The sequence below is a fragment of the Osmia bicornis genome, unplaced genomic scaffold (genome assembly GCF_907164935.1).
Source record: "Osmia bicornis bicornis unplaced genomic scaffold, iOsmBic2.1, whole genome shotgun sequence".
NCBI classification, from domain to species: Eukaryota; Metazoa; Arthropoda; class Insecta; order Hymenoptera; family Megachilidae; genus Osmia; species Osmia bicornis.
Genome location: NW_025791318.1, coordinates 780,693 through 803,918, shown reverse-complemented (window position 1 = coordinate 803,918; position 23,226 = coordinate 780,693). Strand labels below are relative to the sequence as shown.

At 49.4% G+C, this 23,226-nt stretch overlaps 2 protein-coding genes across 2 annotated transcripts; both read right to left on the bottom strand.

The window, feature by feature from the left end:
* Nucleotides 1-4,001: 4,001 nt before the first annotated feature.
* Nucleotides 4,002-6,083, bottom strand: LOC123988999. The gene has a single exon (XM_046289726.1). It carries the CDS (start codon nucleotides 6,081-6,083, stop codon nucleotides 4,002-4,004), a length of 2,082 nt encoding a protein of 693 aa, XP_046145682.1.
* A 43-nt stretch (nucleotides 6,084-6,126) lies between these two features.
* Nucleotides 6,127-7,278, bottom strand: LOC123988998. Its single transcript, XM_046289725.1, has one exon. It carries the CDS (start codon nucleotides 7,276-7,278, stop codon nucleotides 6,127-6,129), a length of 1,152 nt encoding a protein of 383 aa, XP_046145681.1.
* Between the last annotated feature and the right edge of the window lie 15,948 nt (nucleotides 7,279-23,226).

Sequence of the window (23,226 nt, the reverse complement as noted above, 5' to 3'; positions counted from 1 at the left end):
AGTAATGATAGCAAAAAGGGAATTAAAAGGGAGACAAGAAAGAATAGAAGATGATCTGACTATGGAGGAGAGAAGGGCGAAATGGAAGATAGAGCGGGAAGCTGAAAGGGAGAGGAGGGAGGGAAAGAGAGTACAAATAGGATATATGAGGATGTGGGTAAACAATAGAGTGAGAAGATGGGATGAAATAGAGGAGAAATGGATAGAGGATCAGGGAAACGAGTAAAGAGGGGTACAAAACAGAGAGGAGAGGAGGAGGAGTGTGTGAAAAGAAGAGTAGAAGGAAGGATAGGAGAGGATAGGTGCTTGTACAAGGTGGCTTTTTGGAATGTGGCTGGTTTGAAGAATAAAGACAGGGGGTTTTGGGAGGGAATCAGGGAATGGGATGTAGTGATTATGTGTGAAACGTGGATGGGCAGAAGGGAATGGGAGATAGTGAAAGGAAGGGCGACGAAGGGGTATGTTTGGGAAGTACAATATGCAGAGAGGAGAGGAAAGAAGGGAAGAGCGATGGGAGGGATGATCATTGGAGTGAAGGAAGGAATTCGAATGGAGAAGGATGAAAAGGAAGGGGGGGAAGAGGGAATAGTAGCACGAAAAGTATGGTTAGGGAAGGATGTATGGAAAATAATAGGAGTGTATGTGAATAAAGATCTGGAGAGGAAGATAGAAAGACTGAGGGAATGGATGGAGGAGAAGGAGAGGGGGGTAAGGGTCATAATAGGTGGAGACTTTAATGCTAGGACGGGTGGACAAGGAGGTAGAATACAAGAAGAGGGGGAAAGAGAAGAAGAGTTTAGGAGATCGAAGGACAAGAAAATAAATGGAGAGGGAAAGAGATTGTGTGAGTTTTTGGGAGAGCTGGGGTGGCAGATAATGAATGGGGACATAAAAGGCGACGAAGAGGGAGAATTTACGTACACAGGAAACGGGGAATCGGTGATAGATTATGTAATAGGTAATGGGGAGACGAGGGAAAAAGTGGATAGGGTGGTAGTAGAGGGGAAAGTGGATTCGGATCACCAACCAGTGGTGGTATGGATAGAAGGAGGAAAAAGGGAAGAAAGAAAGAATAAGGGGAAGGGAAGAGGGGGGAGAAGGAGAAAAGGGTGGTGGACGGAAGAAAGAAGGGAGGAATTTGCGAAGAAGTATGGGGATGGGGAGGATGAGGGAAAGGAAACAGTTGAAGAATGGGGAGATACAAAGAGAAAAATAATAGGGGTGTTAGAAAGGATGGAGAAGAAGAAGGAGAAAAAGGAAGGGAAAGGGTGGTGGGATGAGGAGTGTAGGGAGATGAAGAAAGAGGTTGAAGAGGAATTGAAAACATGGAAAAGAGAAGGGGGAGTGGGGAAAAATTTAGGAGGGCGAGGAACAAACTAGGCGCGTTGTGCAAAGAGAAGAAGAGAAGGGAAAAAGAGAGATGGGAGAAAGAGATAGAAGGGGTAAGAACAGAGGGAGAGGTATGGAAGATTGTCAATAGAGGAAGAAAACGTAGGAAGAGAGTGAATGAGGAGATTGAGATAGAGGTGTGGGACAACTATTTTAGAGGTGTTTTAGGGGGAGTTAATTGGAGGGTTAGAGGTGAGGAGGGAAGAGGGGGAGAGGAGGATGAAGAGGAGGAATTGAGTAGAGAGGAAGTATGGGCAGTAATAAAAAGGCTGAAAGAGGGGAAAGCAACAGGAGGGGACGGGATTCCGAATGAAGTATGGAAGTATGGAGGGAAAATAGTAAGAGAGAGAATATGGGAAATTTGTAATAGGGTATGGAGAGGAAAGGGCTGGCCAGAAGACTGGTCGGAGGGGGTGGTAGTGCCCATAGTTAAGAAAGGAGAAGGAGAAAAGGTAGAGGATTATAGAGGAGTGACGTTGACGCAGACGGCGTATAAAATATACGCAGCAGTTTTAGCAGAAAGGCTAAGAAAAGAGATAGAGGAGAAAGGGGCACTTCCCCCAAATCAAACAGGATTTAGGAAGGGAATGGGGACAATGGATAATATCTATGTACTGAATTATTTGATAAATAGACAGTTAGCTAAAAAGGGAGGGAAGATGCTGGTGCTATTTGTGGATATGAAGGCAGCGTTTGATTCAGTGGATAGAGAGGTGTTAGCAAGGTCAATGAGGAAGGCACGGGTAAGAGAAGGGCTAGTGAAGAGATGCGTGGAGGTTTTGAGGGAAACGAAGAGTAAAGTGAGGGTGGGGGAGAAGGAAGGGGAGAGCTTCTGGACGAGTAAAGGGGTAAGGCAGGGTTGTCCTTTGAGTCCAATCTTGTTTACATTGTTGCTAGCAGACATGGAGGAGGAAATGAAGAAAGGGAGATGGGGGGGTGTAAGGTTGGGAGGAGAAAAGATATACACGCTGGCGTATGCGGATGACGTAGCGGTGATGGCGGAAGACGAAGATGGGATGAAAGGGTTAATGGCGAGACTGGAAAGGTATATAGAGGGGAAAAAGCTAGAGGTGAATGTGGGAAAAACAAAGATGATGAGATGTATAAAGGGAGGCGGGAGGAGAGGGAGGAGGACATGGTGGTGGAAGGGCAACAAGATAGAGGAAGTGAAGAAATTTAAGTATTTAGGGTACGTGGTGACGGCGAATGGGAAGCAAGAAGAGCAGGTAGAGGAGAGAATGAGGAAAGGTGCGGTGGCTATGAGACAAGTGTGGGGGATAGGAAAAAGGAAATTTGCGAAAGACTGGGGCAGAAGAATATGGCTATTTGATAGATTAGTGTGGGCAGTAATGAGTTATGGGGTGGAAATATGGGGATGGAAAGAGAGGGAGAAAATGGAGAGGATACAAGAGAGGTATTTAAGATGGGTGTTGGGAGTAGAAAGATCTGTGCCAGGGTATATGGTAAGAGAGGAATTACAGAGGGAGCTATTAGCAGGAAGGGCTGGAATGAGGGCATGGGGATATGAGAGGAAGTTGAGTGAAGGTAAAGGAGGGTGCCTAGCGAGGAAATGTTGGATGGAGATAAGAGAAAGAGCAAAAAAAGGTAGGGCGTTAGAGGGGTGGGAGGAGGAAAGGAGAAAGTTTTATGAGAGGAAAGGGTGGAGCATAGAGGAAGTAGAGGAGATGAGAGAAGAAGGGCGGTTGAGGGGGGAAGAGCTGATAAGAAAGGAGAAGGGTATCCAAGAAGAGGAAAGATGGGAAAGGATTAGGGATTCGAGGTACAATAGGTGGTACAAGATAGTAAAAGGGAAAGGTGTACCAGGGTACCTGAGTAAAAACTGGGAGGAAAGGAGGTGGCAATTGATAGCGGGTTTCAGGTTAGGTAGTAAAATGAAGGGGGGGAGGTATTGGGAGCAGGAGGAAAAACGGAGATGTAGGATATGTGGGAGAGGGATAGAGTCGTGGGAGCATATATGGGAGGAATGCACAGAATGGGGGAAAGATAAAGGGTGGCAGGAAATGGTGGCGGAGGTATTAGGGGAGGAAGGAGAAGGGGAGGTATGGATGAGAAGAGTGGAAGAGATGAGAGAAAGGGCGAGCAGCGGAAGCGGGGGTCCAGAAACGAATGGGTGAGGAATGAATGGAGTGAGTGCTCTCTCTCTCTCTCAACAGAGATTTAGATTTAAGTTAGAAATAAGGATAGCGTAATCTGTAAGCGGAGCGGAGGTCCGCATTTGTACCCCGCAATGGGAATAAAATAAATAATAATAATAAATAAAATTAAAATATTAAATATTTCAGAATAATATAAATTAAATATTATTAAATATTTAATTAAATACAATATTAATTAAATAATATTAATAAAATTAGAATATTAAATATTTATTTCAGAATAATATAAATTAAATATTATTAAATATTTAATTAAACACAATATTAATTAAATAATATTATATTCCTTCCCACAGACCAATATCTATTATATATAAAATATATATGTATATATATATATATATATTATTCTATTCTATTCTATTCTAGTAGGCTGAGGCTAGCCGGGCACTCAGTCCTTGAGGACCATTGTACCCGGGCCGCTAGGCAGCCTCTTTACTGGCTGTGCCTTGGCAACTGGGCTTCTGTGGCGAAGTTTAGAAGCGCCGGCACCAGGCCAGCCGAAATGCTTAATGATGAGGGTTCCAAGGTCCCCAGGATTGCTCCTCTTCGGGCCCTTAGTTCCCTGCATCTTAGAAGTACGTGTAGAGGGGTTTCGTCCTCTTCCTCCCACCTCGGACATAATGTCTCCTCCGTGAGTCTCATGCGCGCGAGGTGTTTTCTCGTGTACCAGTGTCCTGTCACTAGGCCCACGAGCATGCGCAGCTGCGCCCTGTCCAGGTGACTTAAGGTGTCACCCAGCTTCTGTGACGGTCCCTTAAATAGGGCCCTCGTGTGTCTCATGCCATTGGCGTTGTGCCAGAGCCTGGTGAATTCCTGGTTTAACCAGTCCTTGGCCAAGCCTTTCAACGCATAGGTTGAGACACCAATAGGGTACTCATGGCATGGCTGGGAGCTTGACGCCCGCAGTCGTGCTAATTCGTTAGCCCTCTCGTTTCCTGGGATACCAGTGTGACCTGGTACCCATAGCAGCTTAACTCTGTTGTTCAGAGATAGCTGTTTTAAAATCAGTGCGCAGTCCTTGACTAGCTTTGACCCTATTTCCACTTTGTGGAGGGCTTTCAGCGCGGCCATGCTGTCACTGCAGATGTATATGTGTTTTCCTGAGTGGGCCCTATCCAAATTATATTTGGCGCAGGCCCATATGGCAAACACTTCTGCTTGGAAGACCGTAACGTGGTGGCCCAGCTTGTGGGTCATTTCGACCCTAGGGCTTTCCCCCGCAATCCCGGCTCCGGTGCCGATACCGGTCTTAGAGCCGTCTGTGAACCAGACCAGCCCCCCCGGAGTCAGAATGTCGTTTGGGTCTTTCAGCCATTTCTCCCTATCTGGGAGGATTAGATCATATTCTCGTCTGAAGAGGTATTCCGTCTTGCAGCGGTCCCCACCGTGGGTCAGAATTGACTCTGATCCCACATCCCTGAGGATTTCGGTGTGCCCGCCGCCCGTCGGGGACCATTCTTCAGCTTGGTGGAGGCGGATGGCCGCTCTCCAAGCCGTTGCCATCACTGTTAGATGGGGTGGCTTGATGTCGAGCAGCGCACCCATTGCCAAGGTGGGCGTGGTGGGGAGTGCACCTATTATCCCCAGCAGCGTTATTCTGTATATTCTTTCTATAGCCTTTCTGTGTGCTTCCCTCTTCATGGAGGTCCACCACACAATCGAGGCGTATGTTGTGATAGGTTCAAGGATGGCCTGGTATATCCACCTGACCACCCTTGGTTTGAGTCCCCATGTGGGGCCAAACATTCTGCGGCAGGCCCAGTAGGTGCTGATTGCTTTCTGGGTCTGCCTGTTCACATGGTTTTTCCAGGTGAGTTTTTTGTCTAGTATTACACCTAGATATTTAACCTCATCTGTGAGTTGTAGCTGCGTCCCAAAAAGGTGAGGAGCCTTAAAATAAAAGCGTCTTCTCCTTGTAAATAGGACCAGTTCCGTTTTGCTCGGGTTAACCGAGAGTGAGTGTGATTGACACCAAGATTCTACGAGTATGATAGCCTTTTGTAATCTCCTCGCTAGATCCAACGGGTGTCTGCCTCTGACCGTGATAGAGAGGTCGTCGGCGTAGCCCTGAACCTCAAAGCCTTCCGAGGCGAGTATACGTATGAGTTCATCAACCACGAGGGTCCACAGCAGGGGGGACAGGACTCCTCCCTGCGGGCAGCCCCTCGCGACGTCAGCCCTCACCGTCTCCTCTCCCAGGCTTGCTATGGCTGTTCTGTTCGTCAGCATGTTGTGGATCCATCTTACGACGGAGTCCTTAATATTATACCTCCTCGCAGCTTCCTTAATGGCATCATGGGGTGTGTTGTCAAACGCCCCCTCGATGTCGAGGAAAATGCAGAGGGCAGATTCGCCGCTCGACAGTGCGCCTTCAATAAAGCCTACTAGTTTATGAAGTGCCGTCTCGGTGGATTTGCCGTTTTGATAGGCGTGTTGAGAGGGGTGTAGTGGTTTATTGGCCAAAACCTCGTCTCTGATGTACCTATCGACCAGCCTCTCCAGCGTTTTGAGCATGAAAGAGGTGAGGCTGATGGGTCTGTATGCCTTAGCAATACATTCAATACAATTCTGGGAAATGTGTCTGGATGAGGTGTTCTAATGTCTCTTTGTGGTTGTTCGTCAGACTTCCGTCGGGGCGTCTGAGACGATCCAACCCCGGTGAGGGGCCTGTTGAGAAGACCCTCCTTAACCTGGCAACTACTGGTAGAGCTTCGGTTTCTTTGCAGAAGGTCTTCCAGGCTGACCTCTTGCTAGTTCTTATTAGCTTTTTGTAAGCTTGCTGCGACCTTTTGTAACTGTCCCAGGCTGGCTTCGTATTTGCCTTCATGGCTTTGTACAGTAGTCTACGGGTGTCCTTTCTGGCTTGGTCCAATTTCTTGTTCCACCAGGGGACCCTTTTGTTACTACTTCCAATTTTGACAGGGCAGGCATCCTCGTAGGCTTGAGTAACGGCGGAGCTTAAGTGCTTCACCGCTTGCTCAATTTCGCCTACGGTCCTGGGACGCTGACAGTGCCCCTTAAGCCTCCCTTCTAGGCCCTCTCTGTAGAGTGCCCAGTTGGTGGCCTTTGGGTTCCTGTATGCTTCACCAGTGCCGCCTTCTCTGTCGCCCATTAAGTTGAACGTAATTAGGCGGTGGTCCGAGAGCGTGCTTTCGTCTCGAACTTGCCAGTGTTTGACAACCTGTGCCACCTTTGTGGTGCCCAGGGTCAGGTCAATTACCTCCTGTCTACGGGAGGTGATGAAGGTGGGGGCGGAGCCTTTGTTTAGGATCTCCATGCTCGTGGTGGCGAGGTACTCTAGCAGTGCTGTGCCTCTGCCGTTGGTATTGGTACTGCCCCATACTGTGTGGTGCGAGTTAGCATCGCAACCTATCACCAGGTGCAGACCTTTGACAGCACAGTGATCTATCAGAGCCCTGAGTTCCCTCGTGGGTGGAGGTTCCTCGGAGTCATACGGTAGGTACGCCGAGCATACCACCAGCTCTGACTTGTTCCCACCGAGGTTAAGTTTGACCTTAACCGCTGAAAGATCAGCTGTACAGAATTCATTAAGTTTCAGGGCCGCTATTTCCTTTTTGACGAAGATGCAGGCCCTGGGCCTTGTGGATGTGGCATCATAGTGAAGTGAGCCACACCCCGTGTTAAGCCCTCCTACGCGTTCCTTGTGGATCCAAGGTTCCTGTATGAGGGCTATATCTGTCTGCCCCATCGTTAGGCGGCACAGGAGGATATCCGTTGCCGCCTTGCAATGTTGCAAATTGATCTGCGAGAATCTGGTACCTTCTGACACCTTGTTGGTGCCAGATGTGGTCCGGTCTCGCTTGGTTGAAGTAGGTACGTTATGTTCCCTGCCGGGGCCCATTGTACCTGCTTGTGAGGGGGCCCTTGCCGGGGCCTGTCCCTCTTCTTCCCCTAGAGCCGGCCTTCAGGGTGTGAGTCAGGGTGCGTTGGCTCCCCCTCTGCACCCCCAGAAGCCCGGTTCTTCTCGTCGCCTCCGCCGTGGTCGGCCTTCCCCTTGACATTACTGCCCTGGGGATGCTCCCACTAGACGGAGGTTGCATATCGGTGGCCTTCGGTCCTTGGGAGGATCCGGCAGCCGCCGTCGTTGTGTTGCAGCCCTTGGGTGGGGTGGGTGGGAGGGTGTCGGCGCAGGGTGGGAGGGTCTCCGTGGGCGCCGTAGCCAGCGCCCTGGGCTCCCCTTCTCCTCCATCCACACCACTCACCCCCGCCTTCCCTTCCTCCATCGTCGGGGCTGCTGGTCCCGGTTTGTTCCCGGGGACCGTGTTAGGGTTCTTTTTGTCCTCCGTGGTCCCAGCAGGTCCCTCTCTAAAGAGTGCCCTGCGCAGGCCCACGTGGACTTCCGAACCTTGCCTCTTGATGAGGCTGTATGATGCCGGGTAAACCCCCAGGACGAGAGTAACCGAATTCGGCCCCTCTCTCCTGCTCCACACTCTCCAGAGGTTCGTGTGGAGCCCCGGGTTCTGACCCTCCATCATTTTCAAAATTGCCTCCGTGGCCACCGGAGGGCCGGGGATGACCGTGACCATCCTCCTGAGCTTTGGGAGGCGCCGGCCATCCAGCACTTGGAGGACCGCCCCCTCCCAAGGCCTGATTGTGGTGGCTATGGCCCTCAGCCATTCCACCGCTCCGGTGTCCGCGCAAGTCACCAGTAGCAGGCCCCCTCCGAACCGGCACTCGTCGAAGCGCGGCATGGTCTCGCCTTTCTGAAGCCCGCACAACGCTCCCACGATCGCCTGCTCGATTGCGGAAGCCTGCGCTTCCGTGAGGGTCGACTCCGGATAGTTGGCCGGCGCGATCGCCAGCCTCCTCTCCGCCGTCAGCGCCTCACTAAAGCTTTTTGGCGAAGGAAAGATTCTTTGTCTTTTCTTCGCGCAAGGCTGGGTGTTGGGGGAGACGGATGGTCGGGTCCTTTTGAGCCCCTTACCATCCGCCCCCTTGCTATCCACCCGCGACGTCTCTGCGCGGGGTTTCCCTGTAGTCGGGCCCCCCCTCGCAGCGGCCGTCGCGGGGGCCATCCCCGCCTTGCATGTTGTCCCAGCGGTAGCCGTCTTGTCGGAAGACTCCGTCGACGCTAGGAGCGCCAAGCGGGCCTTCTTCTTTCTGGCTGCTCCGCTGAGCTTAACCTTCCTTCGTGCTACCGGGTTCGGTCCTGGGATTGCTCCCTGGTCGGCCCCGGCCGCGCCGGAGGAAGGCTCCTCATTGAGGGTGAGTAAGTCCAGAGCCGGCAGGGTTGTGACCTCGCCTGCCCCAGACATACTCGCCCCAGAACCGCCCGTCGGCGGTGTTTCGGAGGCGGTCCCCAAAATTGGGTCCCTTCCCTCCTCAACCGGCCCGCTTCCGGGTGCGTTCCTGTTGGTGTTTGTTGTTATGGTGTTCGTGTCCGTGTTCGTGTCCGTGTTAGTGTCCGTGTTTGTTTGGGTGTCGTTGTTTTCCTTTTGATTTTTGTTTTTGTTTTCCATATGTGTCCCACGAGTAGTCGGGAAGTATAGGTCCACCCCTGCAGAGCCCGCTTGCAGGGGTAAGGCTAGATACAATGGGGGGGCGCCTGGTACCCCAAGGGCATCGTTCGTGACACCATTACCCCGGTGCCATCCAGCTCTCGGCACGATTGCTTACACCTTAGCTTCGGGAGCTGGTCCGCGACGGGGCTTTAGTTCCCCTCCGAGGGTTTTTAGGCCTTCAGGGGTCACTTATAGCACCCGTTGGCCGGGGCACTCCGTAGGCGCACCTTTTCCGTTTCCTGGTCGCCTGAAGCGTCCCGTTCCACGGTACTCGGGGCCCACTTCACGCACCCGGTCGTCCTCCTATCCGCCACCCGGAGACGCGCTCGGTTGGGGCTCAGCCTGGATCGACCAAGGTCGTCCTGGTTCCCCGCGCCCCTTTCGGGGGTTGGGGCACTCCGAGTATATATATATTAAATAATATTAATAAAATTAAAATATTAAATATTTATTTTAAAATAATATAAATTAAATGTTATTAAATATTTAATTAAATATAATAATTAAATAGTATATTTTTCCCATTATAATATAAAGATTAAATAATATTAATATAAATATATATATATATATATATTATTATTATTATTATATATATTGTGACCCTTTCGGGGGTTCACTCTATATTTTCTTCATACTAGTTTCGTATACACGTTGGGCGCCAGTCACTCGCGGTGGCAATCGAAATTTGGAAAAAGGGGCAGAATGGGGGTCGTTACAGGGGATGGGACTCGTGGCACTTACGTCCTTACAATATCGCGGGGGAGTCCGCAAGGAGGATAAGCGTGGGAGGGGTGATCTCAGGGTGAGGAAGGTTCGCTGGAAGTCCGTATACGTTACGCGCGAGGATTCTTTTAGACGGGAATATTAGGGGTTGGACAAAAGGGGGTTTCGTAAAATGTAACGGAGGATAACCGGCGCGATACGCGGACACGCGAGTTCGCAATCGAAAGGTCGCCGTTGCCGTGCACTCACTCTTTACAAATTAATATCGGAAGGGACTTACGTCAACTCCACACACAATCGCACTCTCAAAATCTCTAGTCGCTCTTACAAAATCTCTTTATCTCCACGAATCGCTTGTTTAGATAGCCCAGGGCTCAATGACGGCTCGTCGTCGCTGTCGCGACGACGGGTCCGTCGCGGGATGATTTTTGGGGAGGGGATGGGGAATAGGAAGGGGGCCTTTTCTGGCAACGGAATAGATTGGTTATCGATTGTCGATCTGCCGGTGTTCGGGTTCGATGGGGCTGGCGGATCTCCGGCCGTGGCGGGTGGACTTAGGTCTTCGGGCTCGGCGACAGATGGCTCCAGGTGGACGTTCGTATCAGCTGCTGGGCCGCTTCGTCTCTTTTTCCGAAGTCCCGCGTTGCTTTTCCTCTCCTGGAGGGTGGGAGGTCTGTCGCCGGCCTCGTAGCTCCTTCTTGCGGGTGATCCCTGTTGTCTCTTGTCCGTCGCCTCCATCGGCCCGACACCGGCGGGCGGGAGAAAGGGGTGAGGTGTTAGAAGGGTTAAGGGTCATTTCTAGGTGGGATTTGAGGTGGGAGAAGCGCAGCGATTGTAACGGGGGGGCACAGGTGTCACCACGTTACAACACCCCCCCGCCTTGACCGGAAACGGGAGATACAACGGGTAGGGATAAGGACTTAGGTGAACAATAATTTTGAGAGAAGAGAGATCCAAGATCGGCGGGTTCTCGCGGACACTCATCCTTCCATGCTGCGCTCTCATTCAGGGGGGGTCGCGGACATGAGCGACCCTCCTGTTGTCGTGTCGAATCGTAGCATTTTTAATTGATGGACCTGTAATAGAAACGGGTTAGTATCCGGCCGAAATCATAAAGAAAAAAAGGGGGGGAGAATCTAGACGCTGGGTGGAGAAATTACGACTCAATTTTACCTGCCTTGGGTTTTGACTACTCGTTGTGCCGAAATTTTTATGCGAATTAAGGGAGAGTGGCAGGTATGCCTGATTTTTGGTAGGATGTTTGGAAGGGTTTCGTCGTTGTCTCGTTCGTCCGTCCGTTCGTCTTAGTGTTGGGCTGTCGTCCAAAATAATAAAAAAAAAATGAGTCTATGTCAGGTAGGGTGGGACTGGGTGGATTGGTGGGAAGTATTTTTAGGGGCTCATTTGGGGGGTAGGAGGGTGGATAGAGGGATAAGGACCGGAAGGGTAAAGGGACAGTTAAAGGAGAAGGGCAAAAGAGAGAACCAGAAGCAAAGGAAAGAATGTGAGAAGAGAAGGAATAGTGGAAAAGAAGAGAAGGGATAGAAAAAAAAAAGAGAAAGTGCGAAACAGAGGGGGAATAGCGGGAAGCGAGAGTAAGGAAAAGGGAAGGATCGTTTAGGGGAGGTTGCTGGGTTTGTGGATTTTAAGGGACATTAGAGGTGGTGGGGGAATTTTGAGGGACATGAGGGGTGGGATCTCGGGGGTTTGGGGACGTGAGGAGGAGGGATAGCCCGGGAATAGGGGTTCTGGGGGTGGATAGCGGGCTAGGGTTCGTCGTAGGAATTTTAGGGATGGGGCCTGGGGTGGTGTGGTGCGGATTGGGGAGGAGTCGCGGCCTTCCTCGGTCTTCATGCGGGCTGCTGCCGCCCGCAGTGTGGCCAAGTGAGGGTCGATGGAAGAGGTGGGGTGCGGGGGAGTGGTTGGTTGGTTTTCGGTTGTGGGAGTTGGGGTGCTGGATCTTTGGGGCTGGATTCTCCGTACTACCTCTCGGATTAGGTTAATGCGGATGGTGGGGGTTTGGGAAGCTGTTGGGGGTGTCGGTGAGGAGGGTAGTTCGGGAGTGGATGGTGTGGGGGAAGGAGCGGGGGATACGGAAGGGGTTAGGTATTCGGACTCCTCCGAGTCCGTCTGGACCGCTATTTCGGCGGTCTGTACCGGCGGCCGGCCTCTTAACAGCCGCGGTCGCCGCGGCGCCGGCCTCCTCCTTCGGGCCCTTGTCCCCCGGCCTCTACCTCCTCTCCTTGATGCAATCATCTGTTGGGGTGTAAGTTTGTTAGTGGGATCTTTCTTTGGTGGGCTCTTTGCTGGGGGGTGGCTTTAGTGGGGGGTTAGTGTAAATTTTGGTCTCTGGTATCGTCGCTTACGGCTTACGCAAATGGAATTTTATTATCGTTTGTTTTCGTTTTCCGAGATTTGAGCGTTAAATTTTTGTCTCATTATTGTCGATATGTCGGAAAATTCTAGGTCGTGGGATAGGTAAGGACATGAGGGGAGGTATGGAGGATTGGTCTGTTTTTATTACGTTGATCGTAGGATTTAGGGGGTGTTTTCGGGGTCGTCCTCGTCCACGACGAGGGAGTGGGGTAGGAGCTGGTTGGGAGGGTATGATTTGCGTAGGGTGTGGGAGTATTTGGACTTTTCGGGGTCTCCCTCGTCCACGGCGAGGGGGTGGAGTAGGGATGGGTGTTGGAATTATGATTCGAGTATTGTGTGGAGGTATCGGAGTTTTCCTCGGTCTCCCTCGCCCTCGGCGTGGGAGTGGAACTGGAGTGGGAGGTGTGTTTATTATCGGTGGAGTGTTTTGGGGTGCTTGGATTTTTCGGGGTCTCCCTCGTCCTCGGTGAGGCGCTGGAGTAGGGGTAGGCGAGGAAGGGGACGTTTGCGTGGGAGTTTGTTGTGGTATTTGTTGGGTGGAAATATCATGGGTTTGTGAAGAAGGTCCTGGCTGAGAAATATTGGTAATATCTTGACTTAAGGAAGGGTTTTCGGAAATTGAATCATCGAAATTTGGAGGGGGTCTAAAGGGTTTAAGGTCTTTAATGTGGACTTTAGGAATGATATTTCCATCCGAATCTTTTAATTCGTATACAACGGGAGAAAGGATTTTTGAAATGGTGTAGGGACCTGAAAATTTAGGGGCGAGTTTGGACGCGAAATTGTGAGCAGCGGAGGAAAGGATTCGTTGGCGTCTCATGACGAGGTCACCAATTTGGTAGCGCTCGTCACGACGCCCACGATTATAATAGGAGGCTTGGCGGTAGGAGGCTTTCTCTAGATTTCGGTGGACAATGTCGTATAAAAGGGTTAACCGGGAAATGCGGTTGGACCATTCTTGGGGATTTCGGGGAATTATTAAAGAATCGGATTTAATTTCGTGGCGGAGGTTTTGGATGGGACGGGGGTTTCGACCAAAATTGAGGAACGCGGGAGAAACGAGGGAGGAGGAATGTACGGCGGTATTATAGGCAAAACAAAATTCAGGAAGGTGTTTGTCCCAATTTCGATGGTCTTCTCCAATAAACGTCGTGATCATGGTTTTGAGAGTTCGATTAACTCTTTCTACAGGATTTGCTTGGGCATGGTATGGAGGAATTGTCGTCTGTTTGATTCCGTACATTGTCAGTCTGTTCGTTACGTCTCTGTTACAAAATTCTGTACCGTTGTCTGTAAGGAGGAATTTGGGACATCCCCATCGGTGGAGGACAAGGGACTCGAAAGCGGAAAGGATTGGTTTGGCCGAAGCTTTATGGAGGGGTTTTACTTCAATATATTTTGTGAAAAGGTCTTGGAAAACGAGGAGATATTTATTCTGGGATTTACTGGGAGGGAAGGGACCCATAATGTCAGCAGCCACGACGGTCCAGGGCGCCTCCACCGGGCGCTCCCGCATCAACCCCGCCGGTGGCCGCTGCAAAACTTTGCTTTGTTGGCATTGAAGACACCGTCTGACAAATTGGACTACATCCTGAAACATTCCAGGCCAATAGAAATCTTGCGTCAGACGGTAGTAAGTCTTATCAATGCCAAGGTGACCGGATTGGGGAGGATCGTGGGCGTCGGAAAGGGCTTTTTGGCGTAAGGAAAGCGGGAGGACTAACTTCCACCCGTCAAGGTCGGGGACGATGGGATCTAATAGGGAATTAGGACGGTGGTAATACAATCGGTTATCTTCAATTGTCCAGTCGGGATATTTGGAGGGAAAATCTCTTACGTCACGGAGTTTATTGGAGTACCATGGATCGGGATCGTTACCGACGGCTGCCACGCCGTCTATTGGGTCGCCGTACATTCGGGAGAGAGCGTCCGGCACGACGTTGTGGGTTCCCCTTCGGTGGACGATTTTCATCGGCTGGCCTTGAAGGGTCAAGGCCCACCGAGCCAATCGTCCAGTAGGGTCCTTTAGGTGGTGAAGCCACCGGAGACTATTGTGGTCCGTTACCACCGTGATTTCGGACCCTTCAATGTAGGGGCGAAATTTTTGGGTTGCCCACACGACGGCCAGACACTCCCTTTCCGTCACGGAGTAGTTTCTCTCCGCGCGAGTGAGGGAACGGCTAGCGTAGGCTATCGGGTGTTCTTCACCGTCTACGGTTTGGACAAGAACTGCCCCGACAGCCGTATCGCTAGCGTCAGTTTGGAGGGAAAAGGGAAGGGTAAAATCGGGACGAGCCAGGACGGGAGTTTTGGTGAGGGCTGTTTTCAAGGTTTCAAACGCGGATGCTTGCTCGGGACCCCATTCCCAAGCAACATCCTTTTGTAGGAGACGGGTAAGGGGGGTTTGGTCTTTGGAAACATCTTTTAGGAATCGGGAATACCATTTCACCATTCCAAGGAAGCGTCGGAGTTGTTTTAGGGTAGTGGGTGGAGGGTAGGAAAGTATGGGTTCTATTTTTTCTGGATCGGCAATCATACCGTCCTTATTTATTAAAAAGCCGAGATATCGGACCTCGGAACAACAAAATTCGCTCTTTTCGCGGTTTATTTCTAAATTCGCCTCTCGTAATCTGGTCAAAACTTTCGCGAGCCATTCTAAGTGCTCCTCGTACGTGTCGGTCGCGATTACCACGTCGTCTAAATACGCGAAAATGTGTGGCTCCCAGTCGGGAGTGATCAATTTGTCCATGATGCGTTGGAAGGTTGCGGGGGCGTTGGTGAGGCCGTAGGGCATGCGGGTGAATTGGAAAAGGCCTCTACCGGGAACTGCAAAAGCGGTGATTTCTTTACTGGAGGGATCGAGGGGAACTTGGAAGTATGCTTGGCTAAGGTCTAATTTGGAAATGTAACGGGCAGTTCGGAGGCTATCGAGGATACGATCCATGCTAGGGAGGGGATAGGCATCTTTTTTGGTAACTTTATTGACGTCGCGGTAATCTATACAAAATCGGTAGGAGCCGTTGGGTTTGGGAATAAGGACGGGACGACTACACCAGGCACTAGAGGAGGGTTCAATTATACCGGACTGGAGCATGGAATCTACTTCCTTCTGCGCGGCTTCTAAGACGCGGGGAGCCATGCGACGAGGACGTTGTTTAATAGGAGGGTGGTTTTGAACATCAATAGAATGTGTAACAAGAGGAGTGGTTCCTAAGGTAGAGGATGGGGGTGGGATGAGGCGATCAAGAAGGGTTTGAATTCCCGAGATTTCCTCGGGGGTTGCTTCGGAAAGTCCGGCGCATGCGGGGTTCATGGGAAAGGGATTGGGTGAGGATTCAGGGTAGAAGGGGTGAAGAGGTCCGTTCGGAGTTCGCCACGTCCTTAGATCTCCGTCTATGGTAATTCCAAACCGGGCGATAAAATCCATCCCTAGGACCACCTCATACCCCAATGACTCGCTTGCGCGGAGGGGGAGGTTGTGGATTTCGTCATCGACCTGGATCGCGACGGTGACCTCTCCGAGGATTCTCTCTTTGATGTTGTTGGCTAGGATCATGCAGGCTTGGGAAGGGGTTAAATGGAGTCTGAATAATTGAGCGACTTTGTGACCTGCATAGGAATGGGTTGCGCCGGTATCAAGGAGGGCTTGGAAGATATATTTACCGTGCTGCAAGGGGAGGAAAATGCGATTATCGCCGGGATAGGGTTCTGTACGGGACTCTAATAAAGGGGATTTCCTTGGAGTTGGAATCGGTGCGGTTGAAGGAGTTTTCGGGGGTTTCTGGACGCAGGATTTGGGGGGTTGGATCGGGTTTTTCGGGGAGGTCGCGTCGACCCTTACCGCCGACCTCCGCAGGCGTTTCCCGACAAACAATTCGGGCATTCCGGTGCGATGACGTCGAACTTGCCGCACCGGAAGCAAAACTTCCTCCTCGGCTGCTGGCAGGCGCCGAACCAATGCCCCGCTTGACCGCAGTTCCAACATTGGCCGGGAAGGGAGGATTGGGTGGAAGTAGCCGCGGGACGAGGAGGTAGTTGTCGGGAACCGGAGGTCGCTTGGGAGTAGGAAGTAGGGCGGTTGGGGATTGACGCATTCAGGGAGGTTGGAGCACGGTACCCGACAGGGGGTGGTACCACGGGAAGGGACATCAAGCTGGGGATTTCGGTAATAGTGAGGGGAGGAGGAGGTGTAACGGGACGGTTGGAGGTTGAGGTTTGGGGGCGGTTCGAAGCTGGTGCATTTCGTGGGGTTTTCGGGACGGATTGGGATGCTGAGGAAGGTCGGGAGTACTCAGCAGCTGCCGCGAGTTTCGATCGCGGCCCTCCCGGCGGGGGCACGTACCCCGTTCCCGGGATCGTGAGGCTCCCCGCCGTCGGTGGCCCGCGATACTCCTCGCTGCTCCGCTGGGTCTCTTCCACCCACCTTCCCAGGCGGAGTAAATCGTTAAAGGAATTGGGAGGGTGGAAGTCAACTACTAATTTGTAGCGAGGGTGGAGATTTCGAATCACTATTCCTAACTGTTCGGGAGTGGATAGAGGAGGTTCGAGACGACGGAATATCACTTGTAGTTTGGAGAGGTAAGTGGAGAGGGGTTCCCGCTCCCGTTGGGTGCGGGTCATTAGGTCCATTCTTAGGCGGTTTTGGTAGTTGCACGGGGTGTAACATAGACGGAAATCGTGCAGGAATTCGCCATAACTGGCCCAAGTATGGGCCTGTCCCCGCGCCCAGGCTCGCGCCTCTCCGGTCAAGGCATAGGGCATAGCTCGGATCAGTTCGGGTTCGGTAAGGTTCTGGGTGGTGGCAACCTCGGCCAAGGTTTCGAGGAATTCCTCCCCGTCTTCCCCGGGGGCTCCCGAAAAGGAAATCTTCCATTTGCGGAATAATTTCACAGCGCGAGCCTCGCCTGCGGCAGGAGTATAGGAAGGTTGGGAAAAATTCCCTAGGGGATGAAAAGGGTTGGTTCGGGAAAGGGAGGGTTCGGCGAAGTGCGGGGGTAGCTGAGGGAAAGAGGGGAAAAATGGAGGACAGTATGGGCGTTGGGAGGGGTATGGAACGGGGTAAGTGTAATCCATAGAGTTTGGAGCCTGGGTTGGTGCAGGGATCGGTTGTGGCGGGAGGAAAGGATACTGGGTTTCAGAGATTCTTTGTAGGAGGTGGGTGCTACTTAGGGGAGGCGGAGCTGCCCCTAGGCTAGTACGGTACGGGTTAGAGGTATTTAGAGGACGGGTTGGAGGGTTAGGGGGTGGATTTTGAGGTGCTGGTATCGTGAGGGGATCGTTGAATGGATTTAAGGGGGGTGTGGGTAAGGGGGTAGAGTGCTCGCCGGTGCTCGGGTCGGGCGCGAACGTAACCCTTTCGCGCCGTTCCCCGGCAAGCTGGGACTGATTTAGATCAATCGATGGAGGATTAACAGGAGTGGGACGGGAAACAGAAGTTACTGTGACAGTCGTGGTGGTTAGGGTGGTGGTTGAGGTCAGGGTAGCGGGATTGGGAATGTAAGGTTGGGGGCGTATTTCAGGAAGGGATCGGTAGGAGGTTTCAGAAGCGGGTGGATCAGCCGTTTCAGGCTCAGGATTCTCCGGTTGGCGGGAAGTAGGATCGGCGGTGGGATGCGGAGGGGAATCATCGACAGCCGGGGTCTCCCATGCCGTAAAAAGAGTAAACGGCAGGCGATCCCCGGCTGTGTCGAGCGCAACATCCCATGGCGCGGCATTCGGGCCGAGTACCCGCCGTATTTCCGCGCGAACGTACCGGTCCTGGAGATCCTGTAACCTTCCCCGTATATTCAACCGCGAGTGATCCATGAGCTGGATTAGCTCCACTACTTCTAAATTACCAACGCGCTCTCTTATTACCCGTGCCTCCTCCGAATCCATTTTCGCGAATTTTTTTTTTCGCGTTCCCGGCGGCAGCGATACCAGAAAACTGGGGATAACAAAGAAAAGGTAAAGGATCCTGAAAGAAAAGAGGGGTACAATCGCAAAAAAAAAGGAAATTCAACACAAAAATATCCGGTTTTATTAGTTGGGTTTTCTGGAAAACCCAAGGCTCGGTCTTCAATAATCGGTGCTGAAAAAAAAAGGGGCGAAAAAAAGAAATCTGAGATCGAAAAGGCTCGATAGAGTGCTCACGGTCGGCGAAAGCACGGCCGGGCCCTCGATATCGGCAAGCCGCGAGCAGAGTTTTGAATTTGGGAGGATACACAATAGAAATGTATATTTCGGCACAGATAACAATACCGTTTCACAAATTTCAATAACGAGGACGGTTCGGTCGAAAACGGCGTACTTCGATGACTCACTGTTTATCGTCCTTAGGACGTCAACGGATCAGATTTCAAACGCACGCCGCGTTCGACCGGCGACACTCGACAAAAAAAACAACAACAACAGGAGGTTCTCGGCAACGGGTACCTTCCGCGTCGCGGTTTCGAGATCTTTCGAATTTTAACGGTGGGAATACAAAAATTTTCCTCTACGCGAGAGTTTTTCGAACAAAAATTTTTCCAGGCGCCCCACGTTGGGCGCCAAATTTGTGACCCTTCGGGGGTTCACTCTATAAAATCTCACTAGATTATTAAACGCTATATTCTCCAAATTTGGGGTTACACTCGTTACAATCGTTGGGCGCCAGCCACTCGCGGTGGCAATCAAAATTGGAAAAAGGGACAGAATGGGGGTCGTTACAGGGGATGGGACTCGTGGCACTTACGTCCTTACAATATCGCGGGGGAGTCCGCAAGGAGGATAAGCGTGGGAGGGGTGATCTCAGGGTGAGGAAGGTTCGCTGGAAGTCCGTATACGTTACGCGCGAGGATTCTTTTAGACGGGAATATTAGGGGTTGGACAAAAGGGGGTTTCGTAAAATGTAACGGAGGATAACCGGCGCGATACGCGGACACGCGAGTTCGCAATCGAAAGGTCGCCGTTGCCGTGCACTCACTCTTTACAAATTAATATCGGAAGGGACTTACGTCAACTCCACACACAATCGCACTCTCAAAATCTCTAGTCGCTTTTACAAAATCTCTTTATCTCCACGAATCGCTTGTTTAGATAGCCCAGGGCTCAATGACGGCTCGTCGTCGCTGTCGCGACGACGGGTCCGTCGCGGGGTGATTTTTGGGGAGGGGATGGGGAATAGGAAGGGGGCCTTTTCTGGCAACGGAATAGATTGGTTATCGATTGTCGATCTGCCGGTGTTCGGGTTCGATGGGGCTGGCGGATCTCCGGCCGTGGCGGGTGGACTTAGGTCTTCGGGCTCGGCGACAGATGGCTCCAGGTGGACGTTCGTATCAGCTGCTGGGCCGCTTCGTCTCTTTTTCCGAAGTCCCGCGTTGCTTTTCCTCTCCTGGAGGGTGGGAGGTCTGTCGCCGGCCTCGTAGCTCCTTCTTGCGGGTGATCCCTGTTGTCTCTTGTCCGTCGCCTCCATCGGCCCGACACCGGCGGGCGGGAGAAAGGGGTGAGGTGTTAGAAGGGTTAAGGGTCATTTCTAGGTGGGATTTGAGGTGGGAGAAGCGCAGCGATTGTAACGGGGGGGCACAGGTGTCACCACGTTACAATATATATATATATTAATATTGGATATCAATTCCTTCCCACAGACCAATACCTATCAAATAAAATAAATTTGAATCAATATAAAATTATAAATCATTAAATAATTATAGATCAAATTATAAATTGAATATCAATACGATTATTAAATTATTATACAGATCAAATTATTTCAATTGGATATCAGTTCCTTCCCACAGACCAATACCTATCAAATAAAATAAATTTGAATCAATATAAAATTATAAATCATTAAATAATTATAGATCAAATTATAAATTGAATATCAATACGATAATTAAATTATTATACAGATCAAATTATTTCAATTGGATATCAGTTCCTTTCCACAGACCAATACCTATCAAATAAAATAAATTTGAATCTATAAAATTATAAATCATTAAATAATTATAGATCTGTTACGTCCGGGCTGGATTTTCACCAACCCGACCTTGCGTTCCTCATCGGGTGCGTAGCACTTGAAAGTATTCCACGTGAGGGATGCAAGGAAGGGCCTGATTTTTCTAAATTTTCCGTTTCTGTTCGCGCTCCTCCGATCTCGTGCTTCTTCGTCGGGTGCGTATGCACGTGAAGGTATTCCACACGAGAACACGAGAAAGGAGTTTGAGATTTAAATTGACCTTTCTTTTCCTTTTTACTCTTTTATTTCATTTCAATAGCTACTTTCCAGTATACCTAATTTGTGTGCCTCGGCAGTGCGACGCACTTGGAAGTATCCCAGGCGAGGAACACAAAGAAGGCTATATTTGGCTCTTTCAAATAATATAAACTAATCTTCCTTGGGACGATTGCCGTTGGAACTACGTTTGAAAATGTACCGAAATTCGAAACCGTTGAGGTCAAGGAGAGGTATCATAAACATCCTTCACCGCGCGGTTAAGCAGTGCGACGCACATGGAGGAATCCCAGCTTAACTGCGCAGAATAAAGAAAACGCGATTTTCGCCCCATTTTACAAGCGGATACCTCTCATACCTGTAAAGCATGCGTCAGCCGTTCCTTCCATGGGAGAATGAGTGTCATAAAGGATGAGAGTGATTTGTTTGAAATGTTATAGAATGATCTGAATGGAATGAAAAGCGAGGTTTGCGTGACAACCACTGAGAGTTTGAAAACGTCGACGAACGTTTAGGAACGTTCGAGACAACGGTCGACGGGGATCGTAAACGCGTATTGTCACAAATAGGCAACAAAAACTGCCAAGCAATGTTCTGGAACGAATTCCAAGAACATGTTAACGGACATATGTATATTATTCGATATGCGTGAACTTATGAAAACGCGAATAAAATGTTCACGAAACTAATTGAAATTAAAACATCAATCTCCTTGTCACGGAAGCCGGGAAACGCGTGTAATAAAACAAACATCGATTATAAAAATACCTCGAATGAATCAAAAAGCCCTAATACTATTATTACGCGAATATTATAGTAATTGACATAAATAAAATGTTAATCGACACCAGAGATTCGTTTGTACCGACTTCGTTAATTAATTGAAAGCGAATAAGATTAAATTAAAGCATTTGGAAGATTCTAGAAGACATAGAAATTGCGACGCACTAAATTCATGAAGCGCTGTAGGGGTAAAAGAGAAAGATGGTCAACTATTAGACAGAGTCAGAGGAAGGTCAGGGAGGGATGAGAACTCGGGAAACGCGCCTAGACGAAACCAATACGCGCGGGCTCTCCCCTTCGACACGTACCCCGATTTGCCAAATGATGTCCCCACTTTGGGCCCATGATCGCGGGTCGAACCCTAAGATACGATCGCTTGACTGAGGCAAATCACTCTTCGTCGAAGAATCGCAAGGTGTGTGACGGGGAGCCCGTGTCCGCGTAGAGACAGAGTTGTCTACGGTATCGCGAAATCTGATTGCTCGGCAAAGTTCCTCCGTGTAACGAGGCAGAGTGTCGGGAGAGTTTCAATTCGCGGTTATCGTGTCAAAGACTCATACGGATACGTAAAATCTTTTCACACTTTTCAATTATCTATCTTTTCTCTTTCATTTTAAATCGTCCGATAATTAATTATATTCCTTTTCCGCGCCGCATTGTTTTCTGTCAATCGAATTTCGTAATCCGTAACACCGTAACGAAAGGCTCAAACGCGAACGCGTAGTGCGTGTGCATTCAGTTCTCATTCTCTCTTCGATTTTCCAGATTTCTAGACCATCACCACAGCTTTTTCGTATACGAAACCCATTGCAATATTATATATTTATATTACATCGAATTGGTGAGTTGCACATTCTATATCTTTGTTAACACGACGAATCTGCTGTCGAGTGAGGGCAAAACGGCGATCTACGAGACTGCTAGTTGTGGAAGTATCCCACTAGATCGTACCGTTCTTAGCGCAAAGTTCGAGGTAACAAAAATAATTATTAAAATTTTCCGTTTACACGCGCGCGAAAACGGCCCACGAGACTGTTAGTCTTGGAAGTATCCCACTGGGACCGTCTTCTTTTCTGATCGTTAATATGAGATAAAACACCGAAGTTCGAATCGCGATCTTTAAAGTCAACAGTTTCGTCAATTTTCTGTTAAAGCTTCATTTCAAGTAACTACATTGATCTAATATTCATTCTAACCTGTTATTTTCTAATTCTCTATTCATATATTTCATACAGCTCGTACACATTGTTAAATAACTTTTTGTTGTAATTATTTTTCTTACAATTATACACATCTTACCCATATTTAAATTTATAATCATTTGCATTCAAACACCTTTAACATTTCCTAATTAATACGTCTGCCTTCCTGCACGAATTCACACGAGGGGCCCGTATGGGACTAGAGCATTGACGAACTCAATACAACAACTTCCGAATATAATTATAAAAATTAAACGATTCTTTTTAATTGTTCCGATCGTTAACGACCTAACATCGTCGAGCGCGATCGGGACTGGTGGCAGCGAAAATACCGTCCTGATCCGTATCAATCATCACGTTTCATCTCTCTTCTCTTCTCTTCTTTTCTTTTTTCCTTCCTTTTATATTTTGTACGTCGCGCGCCGTAACTCGCTCGCGACGTAACAGATCAAATTATAAATTTAATATCAATACGATTATTAAATTATTATACAGATCAAATTATTTCAATTGGATATCAGTTCCTTCCCACAGACCAATACCTATCAAATAAAATAAATTTGAATCAATATAAAATTATAAATCATTAAGTAATTATAGATCAAATTATAAATTGAATATCAATACGATTATTAAATTATTATAGATCAAATTATTTCAATTGGATATCAGTTCCTTCCCACAGACCAATACCTATCAAATAAAATAAATTTAAATCAATATAAAATTATAAATCATTAAATAATTATAGACCAAATTATAAATTGAATATCAATACGATTATTAAATTATTATACAGATCAAATTATTTCAATTGGATATCAGTTCCTTCCCACAGACCAATACCTATC

Bases quoted from the DNA above. Each gene is read 5' to 3' on its own strand.
- LOC123988999 (XM_046289726.1), bottom strand. From the start codon at position 6,083: ATGCTCAAAACGCTGGAGAGGCTGGTCGATAGGTACATCAGAGACGAG.
- LOC123988998 (XM_046289725.1), bottom strand. From the start codon at position 7,278: ATGGGGCAGACAGATATAGCCCTCATACAGGAACCTTGGATCCACAAG.